Consider the following 23,327-nt stretch of genomic DNA (forward strand, 5'->3'; position numbering starts at 1 on the left):
CAGTAAGATCAACGCCTTCCGCTCATCAAGACTCTGGACACCAGTTTGACCAGTTAACTCCAGTTTTATTGACAATTGAAAGGGTGAAACTGACAACCACAAAAACACATTGTGTAATCAGCAATATGAAACAATTGATGGATAACTTAATTACCAGACAATTACAGCATTTCTTATCAAATGTGAAAATAAACTGATTTTAACAGTCTAAATGACTGTGTTTCAAATGAGTGCATATTTATTGTTAACGATAAACCTCCTTGAACTTGACACACCGTTGAACAACAAATGAAAGGCGGGCGAGCAACCAAACTGCGAGACACTTTAGAATTAGAATTAGAAATCCCTTTATTGTCATTGTACTCAAGTGTGCAACGAGATTAGACGCCAATCACGCACTTAAAGTGATCGACTGACGTCTTATAGCACACACGTCTCACGACCAAAATAAGATATAATGAAAGTGCTAAACTTAAAAGAAAAGAAGACATACCGACGACGCCACGGCTGCTCAAGATGTAGCAAGTCGTTTGTAATGATCCACAAAACTGGCGTAAAGAAACCAGGCAAAGTGCGCGCGACCGCACTACTTCCGGGATTTGTAATCACGTGACTGACTCTACCTCGCTCTTAAAGGCGTCAGCATACTTTTACAGAACCAAATGAGTAAAGTTAAAGATAATAACAGACTATAACCAGGAAGTCTGAATAAGAGTAGATTAGCTGCCTACCAGAGGCAGGACGCCCCTCTCTGACCACTTTTAAAACTCGTTTAAAGACACATTTTCATTCTTTGGCTTTCGAGATTATCGCTGTTCTCTTATTCTTTTGGTATCTACTGTAAAAAAGATAATAGATTTCAGGGAGGGAGCCGGCTGGTATTTGTAGCACACTTTGAGAATCACACTCAGAGAAAGACAGCAAAAAGCAAGCGGAGACATTTTTTTATTAATTTTTTTTCATTTGTGTTTCTTGACATGATTTGAAAGGAAATAAAAGGACGAGACAGTAAGTGAAAGGTCAAGGTCAAGAAGAAAACCCAAGGACAAAAATCAAACATATCCCTGATGGCGAGGTGGTCTCGGACCCGCCTCCCTTCACCCAAGCCACTAAAACTTTTTATAGAGAGGTACACTTCACAGCTGGCATTGAGTCACACTCACTCATTCATTCATTCACTCACTCACTCACTCGGATTGAGAGCGCTCACGCTCTCCATTAAGACCCAAAGTTCACCTAAATGCCTTTTTTAAACCAGCTCCAAATATGAACCGTTCACGAGTCCATGATATTGTTTTCAAAATAGCGGCCTGGTGTTTGCAAAAGTGAGCGTCTTGTTCCGCCGCCCGTCATTTAGGCGCGATAACCACTTAGTGCATTGCTCAAGAGTTCCTGAGAAGAAGTGCAGCATCACAAAAACAAAGGCAAATTCATCCTGTTCCGTCTCTTACAACACAAGTCTGTGCTAAACAACAACAATAAAAAATGCAATCAAACAAAACCAAAAGAAAAAGTCTTGAATGGTCCCATGTGACTTAGTTGTCGAGTACACCGCTCAGATTAGCGCAACGCGTCTTCAAATTTGCACGACAGGAGGTCCCAACTAGTGCTGCGTTCAAGAGTGCCGCAAAGTTGGAAATCACAACTTCGGCGACAAAGTCAATCCAAAACATGGCGGACAACTTCATTACAAGTAGTCGATGCGTCTGATTTTGGACAAATAAATGTAAGAGTTCCTCGTAATGTCTCACGACTCTCAAAGTTATGCAACATGCCTCGGTAGGTGCTGCTCTTTTGGTTTGTGCGGAACACAAATTGTGGATTTTCCTGAGTTGGAGCTCGGAGGCGATTATTTTCAGTGAGGCACAAGCAGGCGAGCCACACGGCGTCTAACCGAGTCCAGTCTACTATTGAGGGAAATTCGGACTGCAGCGGCGCCTCGAGATTCAAGTGACCCCACTCACGAGTTTTGCCAAGCTACAATTCGGCTGATTTTTTTTTTTTTAACTTTGACTTGCAAGCTGAAACTTGAGATACAAACGATGTGAAAAGTGAAACTCACAACCAGCAGCACTTTGGCAACAATGAACAACTCTTCAAAAACGAGGCTTTTAGACATCTATTGCCGCTCGCAGTCAAACTTGAATCTGAAACTGAAGCTAAAACTAGAATTAGATGTGTATTTAAAACAAGCACATAGTTTAGCGTTTAGTCTGTTAGCTTAACGCGAATAAAAAACGGGAAACAAATAAGCAACCGACATTTGAACACACACATTCGGTGTAACGCGACTCACACTCATACATTCCTTATCGTGTGCGAGGAGTTGACAAGCTGAGATATCTCGACGCTACATCCGGCGCAATTGCTCGTTAGTTCGCCCCGTTGCTAGCACGAGCGCGTACAGTTAGCTAGCGAGCTATGCCCACACCCCAAAAATGCAATCCTCGCCGGATGCCACAATTACAGACCAGCTCGTGGCATTCCTTCAATTGCCGATCGTTATATAATTTGAGTTATTTGGGCTACCGTAATACGTCAAAGCTAGCACGACGCATGCGCTCGTGTTTGTCGCGTGGGAGCCGCAGACTGAATGACGCGTGCTTCTGCCGTGTTTAATAAACGTTCCGTTTCCCTGAAGTGTCTCGGTTCTGCTGAGGCACACCCAAAGCGAGGCGATGACGCATTAGACGAGCCCGCCGCAGGTCCACGAGCCTGTTAGCTCACCCGCTAGCTGCAAGCTACAGCCTCTGGTTGCGCTGGGGAAAACCCCGCCATGACCCTCGGCGACATTTTCCAGCCAATGGAGGCGTGAAACAAGAAGCTTTGGAGGAACATCAGATAAATGCACGACGTACAAATATGTCTGATTGACACTTGTCAGTTTCGTGGGATTCGCGTTTTCAGCACGTTCAGCCGACACGCCTGCACCATTTGAGAGCTGAGAGAAGGGCTTTTTTTTTCACCATTTTGTGCCTCATTTGTTAAACTTTGCAATTTTCTTCTCAATTAAATTTGTCAGGTTTGTTTACTACTGTGTGGTTAATGTTTTTCTTTTCACTTTACAGAGATATGAGGCGCAAAAATATTTTTTTCCAAGAGGATGCTCCACCCACTGTGGAAGTGGAACTGATTAGAGAAAATAAATCAAAATCTCATTGTTTAATGGGCAATCGGGGCACGTTGAAAAGTTCGAAATTGGCGCCACTTTTCAGAGCGTGAGGCCGTAAATTTGAAAGTCGTTGTTCCACTCATTTGGCCTTCCTGCTACAGAAGGATTGAAAAAAAGGGGGCGGGGCAATCTCTTTCGAAGGACAAAGACGCACGTCAATAAAGCATTTGTGACTTTTTTTTGGGACTGGCAGGCCAAAATGAGAGGCTGCGGTGGGCCCACGTTCCACAGGTTGCCCACCCGTCGTTATAAGAGCTTGCAATGTTTTTTTGTTTTTTTTGGGTGCCGTACCTGTCAGATTTCACATGTGCAAGGAATGCATTGGAGGAGCGCAGAGAAGCGATGACGAACGCACCGATGGACGCAAGACTGGATTTGATCTCACAAAAAAAAGCAGAAAAATAAATAAACACAATAAATAAATAAATACAGAAAAGGCTAAATGCTCTTGTTCATCCCCTTCACCTTTTTTGTCCCTAAGGAAGCCAAGTGTGTGCGTTTGAAGGCTGAAGTCAACATTCTTTGAAGGATGGGAGTCCAGTCGGGTCGGGTCGGCAATGACCAAGACTTGGTCTTTTTTGGTCAATCAAAATTGCAAATATGGAAGCAAAATTGTTAGAAGGAAGCTTGAAAGAATTCTTTGAACCCAGCATTGGCTACACTTCATTTTTTTCTTAGTTTTTTTAAGTTATCAAATAACTACATCTTTGGTTCTAGCAAAAAAAAAACAAAAAAAAATCTAAGCAAAGACCGACAGGCCTTGGCTGCACTTTTACCACAACGGATGGAGTTGTGCCACAATGTTGTACCCACAATACAAACACTTTCAAAACTATAATATTCATCTTTGCTCCATTTTGCAGCTTCAAAATTCGGTTTGCAAAGTGAAAAGTACCCCAGTAAAAGCAAATACTAACGCAAACGTTTAAAAGGAAGCTTAAACAGGAACTCAAGGCAAATATTTTCGTCGAAATAATATGTGCTCACTAGTCCAAACAACGTATTGCGTTCAAAATTGCTTCGAGAGAGTGAAAATGAAGCAAATGAATCCATGTTGGTCTTCGGCGCCCTCGGCTGTTGACTGAAAATGACATCACAGTGCCCTCGGCTCGCGTCCTGAGATTGTTGAAATTGGTTTGTAAACTTCTTTATGAATCTTCGTCCTCAGTCGTTAGACCAGTTGGGGGACATGTTACTCCAAAGAGAAAACGTTTGTCGTGAGTTCCCCTTTAAAGCACCAAAGAAAAACGTAAAAGAAGGAGAAACAAAATCAAAAGCTAAGAGTCAGTGGACAAACAAATTTTGAAAACGACTCAGAAAACCCGTTTCACGTTTTTTTGTTGGTTTTTTTCTAAGCGCTCCCCACATGGAGCAGCACGTCCAGCCACCTGAGAGAGATTATTATGATCATTATTATTATTATTATATATATATTTTTTAACGTGGATGTCATACCACGCACGCAGTCACGCAAACATTCACTAGTTGTCGTCGTCGTCCTCCTTATCAATCTTGTCTCCGGCTTCCAGTGGCCAGATTTGACACGGCGAGTCGACTCCTCGTCCGGGATCTTTGGGCTCGCCTTCCCGGCCCGCTCGCAGGAGGAGGCCGTGGTAGTTGGCGAAGCGGTGCGGGCTGAGTTGCGCCAGAGCCTGCAGGGCGAGCGAGCGCTCCCTGTCGACGTCCGCTTGGAACATCCCGCCTTCCAGCATGGTGGGCCGCGGGAAAGCCGAGGCGTGGGAGCGCGGCAGCCGGAGACGCTCGGCGGCGTCCGCGTCCGCGTCCGCGTCCTGGTGGTCGTCGGGCCCTCGTCTGGGCCAGCGCGTGCGCAGCTCCAGGCAGCTGTGTCCCTTGCGGTGGCGCTGGAGGTGGTCCTCGCGGGCGAAGGCCTTGTGGCAGAGCAGGCACTCGAAGGGCCGCGCGCCGCTGTGCAGGGACAAGTGGTTCTTCAGGTCGTACGAGTGCAGGAAGCGGGCGGGGCAGTGCGGACACGAGTAGGGCCGCTCGCCCGTGTGCTTCCGCATGTGGATCTTCAACTTGTCATTCCTACGTGCAGAAACACAGCCGCTGGTGAGAACGTGGCACAGGTTGCAACAAAAGTGCAACACCTTGGGGCGGGTTTGAAAGCTCAAATTCAACGATTCCCAACCAATTTTCTAATTTCACTAAACTGGCACGCATATGGATATTTAGCATTTTTCTATTTGTGCTGTGCGAGGGGCTAAAACGAGTTGTGTGTTTGTCTCTTCTATACTGCCCCCAGGTGGCCAAGGTGGGTAGCGGCAAAATGGCCATTCAATTGATACGTAGTGTGACTAAAGCTTTTTAATTCTATTTAATTTATGTATGTTAATGTATGTTTTGATAGAGTACCTTAGAGATTGATTTTTTTGTTTCATTTCAAATTTTACAGGAACTCATTGTGGAGCTTTGCGTACCTGGTGAAGCGAACCCCGCAGGCGGAGCATTGGAAGGGTTTCTCTCCCGTGTGCGTCCTCATGTGTCGAGGCAGTTTTCCGGCTCCGTGGATGATCTTCTGACAGACGGGACACTGCTGAGGCATTTGCGACTTCCTCTTCCTGCCGACCCCGACCTCGGACGTTGCAGAGGCCGCCGCGACGCCTTCCCCCCGCTCGGTCACGGAGGAGGCGGTGGAGGTGCTTTCCATCAGCGTACCCTCGTTGCCAAAGCCCTCCATGTCGTCCTCCTCGGACAGTTTGTCCTCGGTGGGCGCGGCCGGAGGTGAGGGCCGTTGGTGCATCCAATGAAGGTGGCCTCCGTTTAACGTGGGCCCCCTCTCTGGTACTCGGACCGCCCCGGCGCCGCCGTTCTGCCTCCATCTGAAGAGGAGCGCCTCGGGTTCCGGGCTGTGGGGTTGGGCGGGGGGCAGCGAACGCATGCTCTCAGACAGAGGTGAAGGGTACGAGACGGGAGACGCGGGCGGCGGGTTCAACAACGAGTCGGTGTGATGCGCCCCCACTTTTTTTACTTTCTTCCTGTCCGTTTTTCTTCGGGATCCATGCTCTGCCGCCGGCCGCCGAACAGCGGCCGCGAGCTGCTCCCGCTGCTCCTCCTCCTCCACCTCCTTGTCGGGCTCCGCCTTCTCCCCCAGGATGTCCCTGCAGGCGTCCGCCACGCACTGGATGCCCAAAAGCTGAGCCCCGCGCAGCACGTCCCTCATCCCGGAGCAGGGGATGGTCAGGGTGGCCGTGTAGGCGAACTCCAGCAGGGCGTCCAGGGCGTCGGGCGCCACGCAGTCCAGCTGGCAAACGCTGAAACCCCCGCCGCCCTCGCCGCAGCCGCCTTCCTCTGCCCCAAAGAGCCGGCGGAAGTAGAGACTGACGGCGGCCATGACGGCGCGGTGGGTCGGGTAGCGTGCCCCTCGAGAGGTCAGCGTGAGGTCGCACAGGAGCCCCGAGCGCCTCTGGTCATTGAGGTGGGACAGAAGCTCGTTGCTGTGCTCCGGGAAGGGGATCCCAATCAGACCGTCCTCACCTGAAGACATCACCACCTGGGAGACACAAAAACGCTTTCAGTCCTGCAATACTCATGACTCACCACTGGGTGACAGTGTTGCTTTGCAAACAATTTCCTGTTCCAGCTCGTCAATTTATCAGGGATGAGAACGTGACGTTCTTTAGTTGCATTTTAGAGCGCTTACCTTCGCTTTAAAAATATATGACAGTGGTGTGAGCGTTATTTCAGAGCTTATAATGAGTTTGGAATGACTTCATTCACTTTACATTCCACCGGTCAACAGCAAATCTGAATCAGAGATGGCTTTATATGTGCTTAGACACGTTTGTGAAGACACTATTTAAAAAAAAAAATTCCTTGCACATCAGGTTTTGGGGATATTTTGACTTTTTGTTTTGAATTTTGACCCATAAATACTTGCGCAACACAGTGTTTCATTTTTGGACTTTGTGCCCTCATTGTGTGAAACATCCCTCACAAGTTTTCCTGTGAGAGACGGTGTGAATCTGTCCAAGTTACTTGTTGATGTGCGCCTCACCGGAAATGTGATCACAGGCGAGGGCGACACAATGGCGTGGACGGGAGGGCTGAAAATTGTTTGTGAGGAGGCGGAACAGACATGGGATTATGCAACGGAGATGAGGCGGAACCACAGGGCACTAGGTTAATTCCCCTGATAGCATTAGCCGTTTGATTAAAATACCTGACAAGACGAAGCAGCGAGGCACACGCGGACAAGAAAAAGAAAGACAGAAAGCAAGAAGCAGAGTTGCAGGAGGAAGTAGAAGTGGAGAGTGTGCGAGAGAATGAGGAAGATGAAAAAGTGCAACCTAACCAAGGCAGGCGTGCACTCACAACTGTGTCCTGTCGGTGGCGCTATTGACTTCATTCACAATCTTATTTAACTATTTTTATTGGACGTTGGCGATGAAACCAACCGTGTGTGGAGCGTGCTTCTGACATGCTTTGTGTTGCGTATTGGCTCCATCAATACAATCGAACCGAATTGCATTTTTGTTTGGGTGTGTTTTTTTGATAAATTAAAATTGGAAAAATACTGAACACGTCACTCTGCTCAGTACGATGAAGCAGCGACTTTTCCAAGTACGGTATGAGTACCGCTCGCAGGAAACGGGTGCCCTCTGGTGGTGAGTAAAAGAATCACTCAAATTAAATATCCACAAAAGTTACAGTGGCCTCCACTTTATTTTTAAGCCAGTACACCAGAACAAACTCGACACAAGAAACAAGAAGTCCTGCAGCCAACATCTGACCCTGAAAAATGAGAACTGTGATGCAGACGGGCGCAGTTCAACGTGCCGCCGTTTCGTATCGGACTCCAATTTGAGACCCGAGTCCCTCGACCCACCTCACCCCGTCAACTTGCTAGCGACTCAACCTGAGCGGACCTGATTTTCCACAAACAACCCAAGCGGCACACACCCGCAGCCAGCAGCAGCAGCCCTCCGCTTGTTGTCTCCCTCCCTTAGCAACGAGCAGCCCCCCCTGGCCATCCAAGAAGATCGTTCCCACGACGCCCTGCGCAACCACGCTACAGCCACCAGACGAACCTGCTCCAAAACACACCCAGCGTACACGCACGTAAACATAAGCACGCACACATTGTATGCCAGCCTGTGGTCCCAGCCAAACCCCCATCCCTCCATGCCCCACAGACACACCCTGTCCCCTTTGCCCCCACCCACCATTGTTACATTTAACCTGTTATGTGACAATCTTAACTGCAATCTATTTAAAAGTGACAAAGGTGAACTCCACCCAATCGAAAAGAAGTCAAGCCAATTAAACGTTTGACAAGAGTTTGGCAAATCAATGGCGAGCTCCCACACGCAGTGGCACCATCCACATTGTGAGTCAAGAGCAGCTCGTCGGCCCGTTTGCGTGTGCGAGACACCTTGAAGGGCAACACAACACAAGACGGACATACGTTTTGTTCGGCGCTATTTTTAATGTTAGCAGATTTGAGTGCAGCCGCCTTGAACTCAGCCCCAGGTCACCATGGTAACAAGACCCATACTGGCCATTGGCCGGCAGTCCACAGTCACGAGACGGGGTCGCTACCTCAAACGGGCTCATTTCAAGCGAGACAAAAAAAAAGTGCGTGGATAAAGCCAAATGGTTTTTCTTGATTCTTGAGATATTTGGACTTCAACTGGCAACTCATGCATTGCCACACGAAAATGTACACTCACTTTTTTTGCTTTTTTTTTACGTTATGACTACAACAACTACTGCACACTATAAACCGTTGAGTCCAAAACTAACCCAATTTGGCCAATTTGACGTTTGAAGTCCAGGTATTATTTTTGTCCACGAGTGGTCACCATCCTTTTACTTTGTCCACTGTAGTATCTGTGATGTTGAACGTTTGTGTGCCTTTCCAAGGTGGGCCTGGCGTGTGGAGTGACGTGCAAATGAGCCTCGGCCGGCTATTAAATTGGAGTTGGCCACCGTGTGTCAGTTGAGGTTAGCGGGTGTTCGTCTAAGAATGCACTTGCGTTTTGGGGATTTTTGTTGAATCAAGCAATTGAAAACTGGGTCCATCCTCCCTCTTACCTAAAAAAAAGATGCAGTACACTGAACCGGCAAAAACGTAAACCTCATTTGTGAAATTTACCTTTCTGAAATTTCGCTACCCATAATATTTTGCTGCGTCACAAGTGGCAAGACCATTTTGAAGAAAAAGAAACTATGACATAAAATCCTACCTTTCCCGCGCTTAAGGGCAAAGGCGGTAAGCGTCTCATGCCATCCATCTTTTTGCGCTCTGCTTTCAAAGCACTCGTTCCGAATTTCAGACGTTGCCCTCGCTTTCGAAGCGCTTTCATGTTCAAGCGTTCACCCTGTTGGGCGCGCACGTTCACTCGCACGTTTTCCTGCCGACCTCAAAAGTGAGTGAGACACCCCTCCCCCAGTTACATCGACGGCCGCCTCCAAAACATCCAATCGTATTCCGATAAATGTCAGCCGCTCACCAACGTATTCGGAACCGTGTACGGTCTTGGCGGACGCGAGGATGTGCAGTCGAATCAATAATCAATTAGAGCTCAACAGGTTAGTCAGGAAACAAAACTCCAACGAAATAGCGACACTTGATTGCTCGGCGATCCAAAAAGTGGCTTAAAAAAGTCGAAGCACTAAAATCCTAAAATCTGTGTCATCTGACGCCAAAAGGCAAACATTTTGATAGAAGACTTCAAACATGGAAAGAGATGGCTGGCTTCCTCCCAAAAGCACAAAAGAGCCGACAGAGAGCAAACGTTTCACTCAAACGCTTTTCATGTGCTTGACAGACGTTGACTAAATTTCTATTTCCATGAAATAATCTATGGAGTTGAATCACAAATAATGTCGATGTTGAAAGTCATTGTGTGTGTGTGCATTCCAAAAGTCTTCAATACTTTTTGCTTTTCTTAATCCAATTGTTAAAAACCTAAACTTCCATGAATGAACGCCTGAATGATGAATTCTGTTGAAGTTTTGTTGTGGGTTGAACGACATTGTGAGCTCAAGTGTGTGTGGAAGCTATAAACTTGCGTCACAATGCCACACGTGCGATAATAAAGTCAAAAATATTTTCAAATAATTATTTCTGACATTGCCAACCGTTAAGAAAAGCGGCGTCGGAACATATGTTGTTGAAATGCTTCCAGGCGACATAACCACGTTCAGAAAAGTGACAACAATTACCGTCACGACCTGCAGAAATGACAAATGTTTTCTTCTCCTTTGATTTTTTTGGAATATACGTCAATGAAAAGGTGAAATTTCAGGCGAATTCAAGTACGGCACGACGAGGGGGTTTTCGGAGGAGCCCGCGTGACATTTCCTGTCCCGGACCAGCAAAAATACATCAAGAAGCATCACGGTTTGCTCGCGCGTTCCGGAACAACTATTTTGTCATAATCAATCGGCGTGCTTTAGGTTGCAAATATTGACACCATAAGGCGATAAAACACACAACGCTTTAAAATGTCACTACGCACCTCGGAGTCTTCATCATTACCCCAACCGGTTTATTCATGTTAATTGAGCTTTGGGCCGGCGCACTTCAATGATGTTTGACTTGAGCTGCGCTCTTTTATTTCATTCTCCACCAAACATACGCGGCGTCTAAAAAAAAAAAAAGGAAAAAAAACACAGACGACTTGTGCTGCTTTTCCAAACTACGGAATACGAGATTCTTTCAGGACAACGCAACATGCGGGTGAGCGAAGCTTCCTCGTTGCCTGATTTCAGGATGCAAACGAAAAGGAGTCGTTTTGTTGCTTCCAGGCCACACGGAGCAACCGCGGACCATTTCACAATTGTCCTTTTGGTCGCCACGCAAACTCAACAGAAGATGTATTTTCCGATGAAAACCTAATGGGTGTCCACGAGCAGCAGAACTGCCAGGAAAGTGAGCCAACATGCACATGACTTCTGCATTTAAAGAAGAAAAAAAACAAAAAGAAAACGGTCACAGCGTCTGTATATGCATCCAGAAATGTGTGCGCGAACACCCCCACACACACACACGCACACACAGTGTCTGCATGTGGAACTACAAGTGTTATTCTAATGGCTCTTGTTTTCCATTCAACTTAAGTAAGTTTTGCCAGTCCACCTCAATTATATCAAACTCCAGCGTGAGTGGGGAAAAAGTGACTTTATGCTATCCAGAGAAAAGTGCGGCCGAGAGGGAGAAATGCTGTTATGAAGACTGATGTCACATGTTTTCCAATGTGTGTGTGTGTGGAGGTTTTTTTTTTTTTTTTTGTTTTCATGTGAGAACAGCTTTCTAAACAAGTGGCACAATATCGCTTATTACTACTTTTATTCGTCAAGATTACGCAAGAGGTTCATAACAGATTGCCTCGAAAATGATAACATGAAATGGCTTCCACCAAATAGGAGGGATTCATTTTGGTGGCTCGAGTCACGTCGGATCTGTTCTTGCGTGGCGCAAAATGCTAAAGTACGGCGGCATCTATTTAAAAAATAATCATTTGTCTCGATTGTCAAGCAAATGCCACTCGACAAGTTGGTGTTTTTCGAATGCAACTCAACTCACAAAGGATCGGAAAATGGTCCGTAAACCAGGAAGTGACGTGCTAACATGCAACGCGAGCTTTGAAGCAGAAAGTAACCTGCCAACTGATTTTTTTTTAAATGATTAAAATTAATTATTCCCATTTTCAGAATTGAGTCACATTGCAATCAATTCTCCTCCCAAAAAAAACACGATCCGGTCTGCTAACATAATCATTATACAAACTTAAAGACTATGAATTTTCTCGCTTTTTATTTTTATTTTTTTGGGGGGGGCCGAGGGGGGGGTTATTTGATCTTTTTGCCGTTTAAATCAGAGTGAAAAGTTGCTCCAAGATGAGATTTAAAGAATATATACATTATGTCATCACTAACAATTTCATACGGAACAAAAAAAAAAAAATGCAACAATCTACCGAAGACGAGGAAGTGGCCTGCTGACAAACGCCGAAATCATATTTTTATTTTGCTTTCAACAAAGCATGTGCTCTATTGAAAGCTATTAAAGTTCTAACGTTATTGTTGACATTCTGGGTCAAAGTGAACATAATTTTTAAAAAAAGAAGAAAAAAACCAAAACAACACAACGCAGCCCAAGTATGAGATGAAATAGTTGAGACTCCCAATCAAGAAGGAATTGCCCGCACTGTCCAACGCAAAAACACGCCTGACAGCTCACAGCTGCTTTCAGCAACGGCCACGTAACAAGCGGACGCAAAGACGAAGCTCGTACCGTTTGTCCTCCACACACTCGTCCTCCTCTCATGGCTCGTCTCCCGCGTCCAAGAGCCAAACACCCTCTTCGCCCTTGACTGCTTTGGGAGGTAGTGAGAGGAGTGATTTAGTGGGACACCTCGGAGGAAAGAGGAGGGGAGGAGGGAGCAAGTGCGGAGGGGATGACAGGATGAGAGGCAACAAACACGCACGCGCACTTGACTTGCAACAACCTCTTTTCAGCGGCCCGCATTTCAACGCTCAAGAAAAGTTCAACTTCCTCCTGTGCTCGCCACTTGGAACATTTGCATCCCGCCAGGAGGAATTCGTACAGACGCAGCCATGAACGTCTCAAGAGCTCATTTGTGTCAAGACTCCGCCCTGAGACATCATCATAAAAAAAAAAAATAAATAAATAAAAAAATGTCACCGTTACTGCCAAATGTGTCCACCCTGCTCTCTTCTGTCTAACCTTAACAGAACGGCAGCATTAAGGTTTGCACAAATGTGTGTGTGTGTGTGCGTGTGCAGCACACTGTGGTCTCAGTTCGAAGAACACATTACATTATTTATTTCACTGGCATGCCTCATGCCGCCATCCCACCACCACCATTTCCACACACACGCACACAAACACACACACACACTGACTCTCGTCCCCGCCCACTTGAGACTGACGGCCACTAGCTTTTTGTGTTACACTAATGATGAATGCATCGTCATAAGCAAATGACACAATTGTGCAAGGACATGCAGAGAGGTCAAATGTTCAATCGGGTCCGACTGGAGGTGCAACAATGAATCAAGGAAGAATCGGGAACTTGTGGGCAGCTAATAAAATAGAAAATGACATCATGTATTCTTATCTTGATTTATTTTTTTTTGCTGCAGTACAAAGGTGCAGGAAGTTGTAAGATAAGTTGGGACGCGACAGCAAGTGTACGTGCCTGCCACTCGTTTACTCCGTAGACAAATAAAGTGCAGCTCAGCTTCTGACGAGTGATATGATCAAACTCCTTTTAAACATCCATCCATCCATTTTCCGATCCACTTCGGGTCGCAGGCGTGCCGTCGCCGACACCAGCTGTCTTCAAGCAGTAGTCGGGGTTGCCAGGCAACCGCAAGACGAACAACCACTTGCGCTCACAATCACACCTGCGGACAAACTTGAGTGTCCAATCCCGGACACATGTGGCGTGTACGCATGTCCTCAACCTAACATGCATACTTTCGGAATGTGGGAGGAAACTCGGAGCAAACCCGCGCAGGCACGGGGTGAACATGCAAAATCCAATTAGGGAGGCCGGAGGCGGGATCGACTCCACGACCTCTGAACTGTGAGGCAATCTTGCGGACAAGTTGCCCACCACGCCGCCTTCCTTTTGAGCACCTTTGGGAAATAAAACGTGTTCTTTTTCGTTCCTAACGTCTTTCAAAGTGAGTCATGACTCTGCAAAAAAAGGAAAATGCAGAGCCGAAGGTGTCAAGTTCACAACTACCGATTTAGCGACTTCGATGAGCTTCAAAAGCTTCATTTCTGCTCTCCACCAATTGCGCGACCTCATCTTACAGCGGCCGGCTTTTGTCGAGAAGAGTAAAGAGGAGATACCGCGAGTGGAAACAAGGATAAATTGTCCCGATTCTCTGAAATTCAACAGAAAATATTTTCCCTTTTGCGTAGTAGCGAGCCGAGAGATTATCTTTGTTTTCAATCAAAATGAGACCTTTGCAAACATCTGCTTTGACTTTGGATAACAATGAAGACAACATTTTGGCAATTTATTTTTTGGGGGGGGGGGGGGTTGTTTTTTTTTTTTTTGTTTTTTTTTTACGTGGAGTAACTGAATCATCATCAATTTAGGTTTGGGCCTTTTCCTTTTCGGGAAAGACGGCCAGAAATTGAACAAAACAATGTTTTTAATCCAATTTGTCGATTAATCAAACAATAATTGCCAGATTCAACTTGTAAACTGTAACGCATTTACCATTACTGATTTCACAGTTGTTTGCTTTTATTTTTTTTCAAAGCATAGAAATGTTATATTTTTCATTGTTTCAGTCGGTGAATCGATCTCAACCCAATAGAGCACTTTTTATTTTTTTATCCACTAACTGAAAACAAAACAGAAGATCCAGTGAGTGAAGCGAACTCCTGGAAAAGTCTGAATTTGCTCAAGTAATCATTGACTACATTTTCTAGATATTTTGGAGATTTTCATCTTACTTTACTTTTATCAATGTCTAAATAATTTAGAACCCCTAAAATGGATTTAGTACAACATCAAATAAAAAAAAGTAATCTGTCATTCCTATATTCTAAATACCAACTAAGAAAAAGAAAACTCCTGTAAGTGTTCCAAATTCACTGCAGATGCTAGAGAAACGCACGGAAATTTTATTCATTAAGATGCAAAATGACTTTTTCGTGCATCCTGCAGCAGGAGCTTAAAGTCACTCGACAGTCATGTCAAGAGAAGAAAGGAGGGCAAAATTTGCAGATGAGGAGCAATTTTTGATACAGATTTTGCAATTGCTGTGAGTGTGAGATTTCTGCCACACTCGCCACAACAAAAAGCAAGCCAAAAAAAGAAGGCACAGGAAGAGAGGTTGGAAAAAGGAAGCGTCTGAGATTTAGAACGGCATGAAGGAGAGCGTGCATGAAGATGTTCTTAGAAATCACACATGAAAAGTGCGTTTAGAGGGGAGGGAGGAGGAGGAGGAGCGGGTGTCGAGATGCTCGGGGAGATAACGCGCACAAAAGTGACGGGACGTAAGGTTAAAACAGGAAAATCGAGTCATAGGGGCCTCCGACAATGTGTCGGGGGAGGAGACGTGAAACAAGAGCGCTCGGCGAAGAGTTGCGTTACAAGGCCAAAAGAGAGAAGAAGGCCGACGCAAACGGAGAAGGGAGAGCCGAGAGCCGAGAGCCGAGAGCCGCCGCCAACAAAAAGCGGCTCAGCTTCTTTGCACATGTCGCGGGCAGCACATGACAACATTCAGAATATCGTTTTCCCGGTCAACATCGCCAATCAGCACATTGTGGGCCCCAATGTGTGTGCGTGCGCTCTTTGAGGATGCGTGGGCGAATCGAATTTGACATCTGACGTCAGTTGACATGCAAGACAAAAAGTGCATTTCTCTGTGCGTGGTTTTGATTTGATGAGTTGAAACCCAAAATAACATCCTGTTTAAAGCGGGATGACTGTCATGTAGAAATGAATTCTATTCACAATTTAAAGCGACGTACGATACTTGACAAGCTTACAAAAACTTCTCATCTGACATGTAAGATTGCCCCCCAAAAGAGTTTTGGGGCCAAAAAGATGCCTCGAAGGCCTCCAACAATCGCCACGCATGAAATCAGCAAATCGCGCGAGACTTGAGCTTAAGTAAGCGCAAAATGTTTTGCTTTGAACTACAAAAAAAGTTTTTTGGGGAGCGACGCCACGAAAAAAACGGCCGACGCTCACGACGGAACACCAAATTGAAGGCAGGAAAGGATCTGGCGGCTGTGATGCACGACCGAGTTTGAAGTGAAAAAGTGAAAAGACATCATCAAGCAAACGTGGCTGTGAAATGTTACAACCGGTTGCCACATCACTGGGAGGGGCTCAACAGCTGCAGCTGACTAATTGAACAAGAATATGTTGCACACACACACACAAAATGAACACTGCAACGCAAAGTGATGGCGATCAATTTCCTTTTCCTGTACTTGCTCAAGGTGGTCGATCGCTCGCCGCGATACGAGAAAAGACGAGCAGAGGAGTGGATCGTACCACGTGAGTGTGACGTCACACCTTCCTGACGGGAGACACACAAACACACACACGCATGCACACACACACACAGACACACACTGACGATGTGCTCGGCAAGAGGAACGCGCTTCCTGTCAATCCATCAATTGTGTCCCCGAAGGAGGAACTTATCGTCCGGCTGACTCTGGGGGGCGGTTGGGACCAGAAATAAAGAACTTAGAATGCACATTACGCGATTATTGTTATTTCTTCAAGTGGTGAATTGGCACAAGACTGCTTCCAAACTAAACATTAAACAATTAGTTTTCATTTTTTACACCGTGTGTGTTGAAAGCAACCAAATAGCCTCCGCTAGCTAGATGCTAAAATACAATGCGAAACTCCATAGGCACACAAGCTAACAATTAGCATCAATGTTAGCCATTAAGCAACGGACAGCTGAACGTTACATTTGTCCTGTTTGGCACACAGATAATATCGCAACACTCACAGAAATATATATTCTTTATCTCTAAAATATCACATTATTGTGCAATTTTTCATCACTTTTTTTTCTTTTTACTGTCATTATTCATCTGTTTTATCGTCTGACGTTTTTTACAGCGATGGTTGTCTTGAAGTGCTCGATCAGTCCAGTTTTGTTGAGTGATCCTCGAAAGATCAGTCAAAATGCTCGACATAATTGACAAAAAACGGAAACAAATCCAATTGCCGATTACAATGTCCATTCCTGGTTTTGACACTTTGCTGCTTGTCAAAACCAAATGAAGTGAGAGGAAAGTTAAACCCAGAAAAATAAATAAATAATAAGACTTTTCACTGGTCGACGAGACGTTGTTGACACTGCACGAAGGACAAAATCCAGTGACATCTCCAAATCGATATTTGACAACCAAATCTCAATATGGGAAGGAAGCACGCTGACAATGTGCAGTCAGACCGTGTCATTTATTGTAGTTGCGCCATTTCTCAGCCGACAACCACAAGGCACAAAAAGCAATTAATGGGGATTTTTCTTCCCCCGAAAGGGGAGCAAGCGCAGCGAGGTGGAGTTCCCCTTCGACATGTGACATCAAGTGGGGGTCACTTTCAACTGTGGGGGTGTCTCGCTTCTTTCTGTCCTCTCACTTTCCCTGAAGCGAGCGTCCTTATGATAAGCGCCCGCTCACAAGCGCCGGCTGTCTTACTCGAAGAGTTGAATCACGAGCCGCGGAGGAGTCACAGGAGTGCGCCGGTCGCCTCCGAGACTGTCGACGGGCCTCGTGACTGAAAATGAGGAAATGGCAGACGCACAACTTCCTCTATTGACACACGTCGAGTGGGGGCAAGACTCAACTGTAGCACCGTGGACTCGAATCGTCACACACGCACACACACACACACACCCACGCAGCACCTGTTGAGCGTGCATCTCCCGTCACACTTTGCTCACTTTGATGTGAAAAGATGACTGGTTCAAATTATTGTGACTTGGCCTTCCTCTTACGCAACATCAACAATTGCACTCGTTTTGAGACGTGAGCGCATGCAAGTGTGTGTTGCTAGACCCCCTCCATCCAAAAGCGCGTCTTCACGACGCCACGGACACATGGTAGTCACACGCCAGGAGACGCATGATCACATGATTTGTTACACCACGGAGTCCAGCGCACGCAAACGCACAAAGACTTTCACTCAGTGGGAGATTTTCATGCGTTTAATTCCAATGGAGCCATTATTATTTTGCAAGTGATTGTCAGTCGATCACGTTTTGAGGCGAGTGAGGCAAAATGGAGTTTGTTGTCCAAAGCAAATCAACTTGACGTCGTCTGCGTGAAGATGAGTTTGAGCCACGCGATGGCACAAATCCTGCGGGAAGCACTCCTCTGCTCAACACAAAGAGTTGAGAACAGGACCGAAACGGGGTCCTCCAGTAATTCGAGTACCGCCGTTCAAAATTTTTTTTCTGCCTCGAGGACTTGCTTATTTACGTGCACAAAGCTAAAGATCACGCCACCAACGCGGTAAGAAGACCAACTTCAAAATAAAACCTCACCAAATAATATATGGACAGCAAAGCCATCCTCACACCCTGCGCTGTCGTATCTGTGACTTTGAATGTGTGTGGCTTTAAAAGGCCATGTGCAGTTGTGTAAAGATAAAGATAAAGATGTCCTTTATTAGTCCCACAATGGGGAAATTTGAAGTGTTACAGCAGCAAAGATATAGATCACCCATTTATCATCTTTGTTTCAATACGACATGATCCCAAACTTTCTCCATTCGCCGTCTTTTACACATTTTTCTCCTGGCTCACGCTTATTGCGCCCCAAGTCTGCAGAAACATTTGTCGGTGTGGAAAAATAATCACTACAAAATCCCGCCATATAGCCCCCCCCAAAAAATGGAAAATTCTAAATTAGAAGTTGAAGTCCAAAAAGTGTGATATGACAAAAGAAGATTATATTTCAAAAAGCGCAATTATTTGTTGGTGAATAATTCCGCTAAAACATATTCACTTTGAAAATTTGTTGAGCTAAATTTCTCAGCCATTAAACAGTATGCAGAAATAGAAAACAGGTTTTAGTTGGCCCACCCCGATCTGTAAATGGCTTCGAATCCATTTCTGTGCACAAGCAAGAAGACTCAAACTTGACTTACGTTGTCACATTCACTTTTAGCTCAATGCAAAGCTTTTCTACTGCCAATAAAACTTTGTGCATCAATAAACTTGAGCATTATACTCGCAATAAAAGTACAAGTGGCGTTCTTGGCTCAATTCCTGGAGTGTCTTTAAAAGCCGAGAGCGTGGGCTGCCCTCAAACCACACAGGAGTTAACTTCCAGGCTGCCTATGAAATATTCAAGCGCTTCGCCACTTTGGCCATCTCAGAGGGCTGCCGTGTTTTTTTTCAGGCAGCCTCGCCCGTCCGGCAGAAGCCCCGCCTACTTGGCATAGTCTCGCCAGTTCCGCGGCTGCAGTCGCACGTGCGGACGGCAAAACTTTAGGGAAGGCGAAGAAACATTTGCTTTTTCACACGTCACACCATCGATGCGCGGATGATTATTCAAGAACAAAGTGTTCAACATGCGGGATGAATGGCCATGAGGTCATGGTGGAAGTTTGAAGTAGTTGAGTTTTGGTAGTTGAATAAATACAAAGTTGAATAGTCAGACTTATTAATCGTTATTTCAGTACTAATTGAAGTCATTGATGAAAAAAAAAAAAAAAACGTACGTCATTTTCCGGTCCGACATGCCGACTTGGAGGCCAACGTCAAATTGGTGTGTAAAATAATTATAATTAAGCAATATTCATAATGAAAATAAAAACATGATTTCATATTTAAAATAATTCATGGACAATCCATAAAAAAAACATGCTTTTGACATTTGGAAAATATTTTGGGATGTACCGAACATGCGGAAAACACCTGTCGGAGAATTTTGACATCTACACAGAAATGTGCTGTTGTTTTCTTTAAAGGCGTACTTGACACATTAAAAGAGCGTCTAGTTGTTGCGGACTGACAATCAAGTTTATGAAAATGTCAAGCAACGAGCATATTAATGACGTGAGTAATAATCATGAGCCGCGTGTGTTCCTGACAAGAGCATGACTCCTACCTGCAGTCCATAAACAGCGGCGAGAATGGCTCCTTTTCCGGCTGCCTCCCTTCGGCGCTCTCAGCTCAAGTCTTACAACCTGAGGGAAGAAACATAATTCCGTTTGGGCATTTTTCATGATTACATTGAGCTCTGTTAAATCCCATAAAAGGAACTTGGAGGAGCCAATGAAGGCTGCGACTTCAAACAACGGATGTGCTGAGTGTGCACAAGTACATTAGGACGCTCAGTCTCACATGATACATCGCAAATTTATCATGTAGGGATTGGAGAAGTGTGTGTGTGTGTGTGTGTGTGGATGGGGTGGGGGGGATTCTCACAGAAGCAGCCAGCCACATCCTGTAACATCTTAAGAGATATTATCAGTTGGGTCAACGCACGCCCTTCAAAGCTGTCTTTTTATATTTAGCTTATTTGTAATTGAGTTGCGCTTGAACAAATGAAGGCCACATTGCCGAAAGTGCAAGCTGATTCAGACTTCGTAGGATGATGACGAAGATGATGATGATGATGATGAGGAGAAAGTATCGTCATGGAAGGAAGCAGGCGAGCACGCAGGACACGCCGGGACAACGGGAAGCAGAGACGAAGCAGATGTCCAATTATGCCGGGCCGCCATCGGCATCTGATGGGCGTTTCCGTCATGGCAACGGCGGCCATGATGATCACGCACAGAAAAGCAAGGCAGACTTTCCAAGAATTTGTGCACTCTTTCAAACGCAGGCTTCAAGCGTGAAGAATACTAAAAGATGACATGATACTTTCTGCCTACGTCCATGTTAAGGCAAGACAAGATGAGTTTTTTTCCTGGGAAGGAATTGTGTTACTTTGATCTGAAAAAAGTTGACAAAGCCCTTTTCAACTAATGAAATGGTTGGTATTTTGACTTTTCGAGCGCAAAGGGTTGTTTGTCTTTGTGTGCCCTACGATTGGCTGTCAACCAGTTCAGGGCGGAAACCGACGTCAGCTGGGATAGGCTCCAGCATGCCCGCGACCCTCCGCAAATGGACGGACGGATGGATGGATGGAACGATTGAAAATACAAACTTATCCGCTTCGTGTCAGGTTGAATATTTTTTTTAGGATTATTGCAAGAACTCACACAGATAAGCTTTATCAAATATTAATCGCAATTGGGGGTCATTTGTTATTTCAGAAGCAAGAATCAAACCAGTGGTGGCCCTTTTGTATGAATCAATACCCAAGAAGTCGCTGTCACTTTCAAAACGCTTGGCAACCCTCGCTGTAAAACAAAATTCAGCTTTTAACATTCCAACAACAAATCCACGACCACATTGCAACCTCTTCAATTATGTGCGACACATTAAAGCCTACTCAGGTGGTCCCGCAAGCGCCATGTGGACGAGCCCTGCCTGAGTCTCTTCAGGTTGTGAGGATTTGCGCGTCAGAGCAGAGTGCAACCGCACTGGATCGCATCAGAGAGCCACTTGTAATACTTTGACCTGAGCTGACACGAGGAAGTCAAGTGAGGTGGTATCGAACCTGCATGGGCGTCTCTCGACTGAACCAAACAAGTCGCGCGTGTGTGTGTTCGCCCATTGCAGAGGAAACCAAACCCAAGCCAGTCGAGCTAGTTGGGCCGGTCTGTCAGAGGGGCGAGCCAGCCTCATCTACCTCTGCGAACACACACACACACACACACACACACAAGCCCACTGGCATGCCAGGTCTCCCCACCCCTTCAAGCATGCACCAGTGTACAAAACACAGGGTGGGGTACGCCCTTGCTATGAAGAGGATGGCGATGAGGATGATGGTGGAGGGACCACGCAACTGACATACAGTGTGGCTAAATCCCTGCGCGTGCGTGTGAACGGCAGGCAGGCGACGTGCGTGTGAGCAGGTTAGGTTTTGGATATCAGCCCACGTCTTCTATAATTAGCAAGCACACAAATGGACTCAACGACCCCTTTACCTCTCTCTTTCTCTCCCTCTATCGCACACCTGGTTGACAAATTTATGCTCCAAACTATCACGCAACGGAACAAACGATCGCTAGGGGGAATAGTAAATGGGCCCGTGACGTGGTTCGCGAGTCCTCCCGTGACCCTGTTCGGTAGCTTGAGGAGGAGGAACGGGCGCGGACATATACGTTACGTTACATGACATGACATTAGTGTGTATCCAAACTCGAAACACATCAATGTAAGCAAACACAAGCAAGGTGTTCGCGTTGAAATGTTAGCGCTCACCTGTGTGTCACCTGTCCTGTGACTCGTCGCCTCCCACCGCTCACTTCCTGGTTCGCGTCGACTCGAAATGCCGGCTTCTGCTTCTGCTTCTGCTTCTTCCTCGTCTTTTTTTTAAGTTCATCAATAAATATTTGAATAAAATCCACTGGTGAAGTCCACAGCCTTCACTTGGTGTCACTACTTGATCTCACGATGTCGCGCCGGTCCACGCCGCCGGTCAAAGCCCCCACCCCCTCGCCAGTGACACGACCTCCTCCAGCCCGCTCCAACGCCTCCCGCTCCGCCTTCCGAGAACCAGGAAGCGGCTTGGCCTACTTAACGCCCCGCTAGGCGCCGATTGGCTTCGGCGGCGTCGGAGAGAGCGGGCCGGCGGAGGTGGGTAGGACGCCGCGGCAGCCACAAGAAAGGGGGAGGGGGGGTACTGAGTACCGGCAGGCCCGATAGGCCGGCGGCGGCGGCGGCGGCGGCGGGAAGGCAGGTGGGTGGGATTGCAGCATCAGGTGAAATGACCTGAAAACAACAACAAAAAAGTTTTAGCAGAATGTTTCGGGTGAAATTTACTTAACTTTGTATGTCAAATGCGAAGTACCAGTCGGTCCCGCTTTTCAGTTTAATGCTAAATTGGTTTCCCTTCGCTGGGCGTCCATTTTGAATCACGTGACCTATTTGAGAAACGAAGCGTGTTAAACTAACAATGCTCAATTATGAAAAAAATATATATATTCATCACAATTATTTAGTAATAATTGAAATAATGGTTATTCAAATGACTTTTCGGAGGGGTACAAAACAAAAAAGTGTTTATATGGAAACAATATTAGACAAACCACACCAAACCCTGCCTGTTTAGTTTTTTTTTAATTCTACATATTCTCCGTGTTCGCAAGTTAGAAAAGGGGGATAGTGCAATTTGGTTAATTTGATATTTTTCCAACAAATCACTACTAATAACCATTCACCAAGTGTGGGTGTTATATTTTCCAGCTATTGACCAATGTAAAGTGTTAAAAACGGCTCGCTCTCTTTGGCAATGCAATGGTAATGGATAAACAAATTTAAGAGCAGTTTTTTTTTTGTTAGGGGGGGTCTCCTGAAATGTGATCATTTAGACGTTATCTCTTGTTTTGTTTTTTCATTGATGAACGTTTGAAATTTTCCTGATTGTATTTTTGTTTTTTTTAACTAATGTCGAAAATATTTAAATTTCGTCTTGAACTCACACTCGGTAGGTGATGAGACAAGCTTTAATCTTTTGGGATATGTTGTAAAAAACAGCAATGGATTAAAAAGACTGTTCTGACTCGAGTGATTGCTCGAAGAGAAGATGCGTCTA

At 45.7% G+C, this 23,327-nt stretch overlaps 1 protein-coding gene across 2 annotated transcripts; it reads right to left on the bottom strand.

The window, feature by feature from the left end:
- Positions 1–927: 927 nt before the first annotated feature.
- zbtb7b (zinc finger and BTB domain containing 7B) lies at positions 928–22,387 on the bottom strand. 2 transcript variants are annotated; one of them, XM_088307896.1, is made up of 4 exons: positions 21,995–22,387; positions 19,782–19,860; positions 5,611–6,683; positions 928–5,218 (listed from the first exon to the last, which is right to left on the bottom strand). In XM_088307896.1, exons 3-4 carry the CDS (start codon positions 6,675–6,677, stop codon positions 4,654–4,656), a joined length of 1,632 nt encoding a protein of 543 aa, XP_088164022.1. In that variant the 5' UTR covers positions 6,678–6,683; positions 19,782–19,860; positions 21,995–22,387; the 3' UTR covers positions 928–4,653. The 2 variants fall into 2 exon arrangements, with proteins under 2 accessions (XP_088164022.1, XP_088164021.1); XM_088307895.1 differs by lacking the exons at positions 19,782–19,860; positions 21,995–22,387 and adding an exon at positions 12,435–12,565.
- Positions 22,388–23,327: the final 940 nt, after the last annotated feature.

Source organism: Idiotropiscis lumnitzeri, chromosome 10 (genome assembly GCF_059441095.1).
Source record: "Idiotropiscis lumnitzeri isolate Australia: NSW breed Sydney's pygmy pipehorse chromosome 10, RoL_Ilum_1.0, whole genome shotgun sequence".
NCBI lineage: Eukaryota > Metazoa > Chordata > Actinopteri > Syngnathiformes > Syngnathidae > Idiotropiscis > Idiotropiscis lumnitzeri.

Coding starts and splice junctions, on each gene's coding strand:
- zbtb7b (XM_088307895.1), bottom strand. CDS start 12,467: ATGAGAGGAGGACGAGTGTGTGGAGGACAAACG. Junction 6,684..12,434: donor GAGTGTGTGGAGGACAAACG/GTACGAGCTTCG, acceptor TGTGTCTCCCAG/GTGGTGATGTCTTCAGGTGA. Junction 5,219..5,610: donor TGCGGGGTTCGCTTCACCAG/GTACGCAAAGCT, acceptor TTCTGCACGTAG/GAATGACAAGTTGAAGATCC.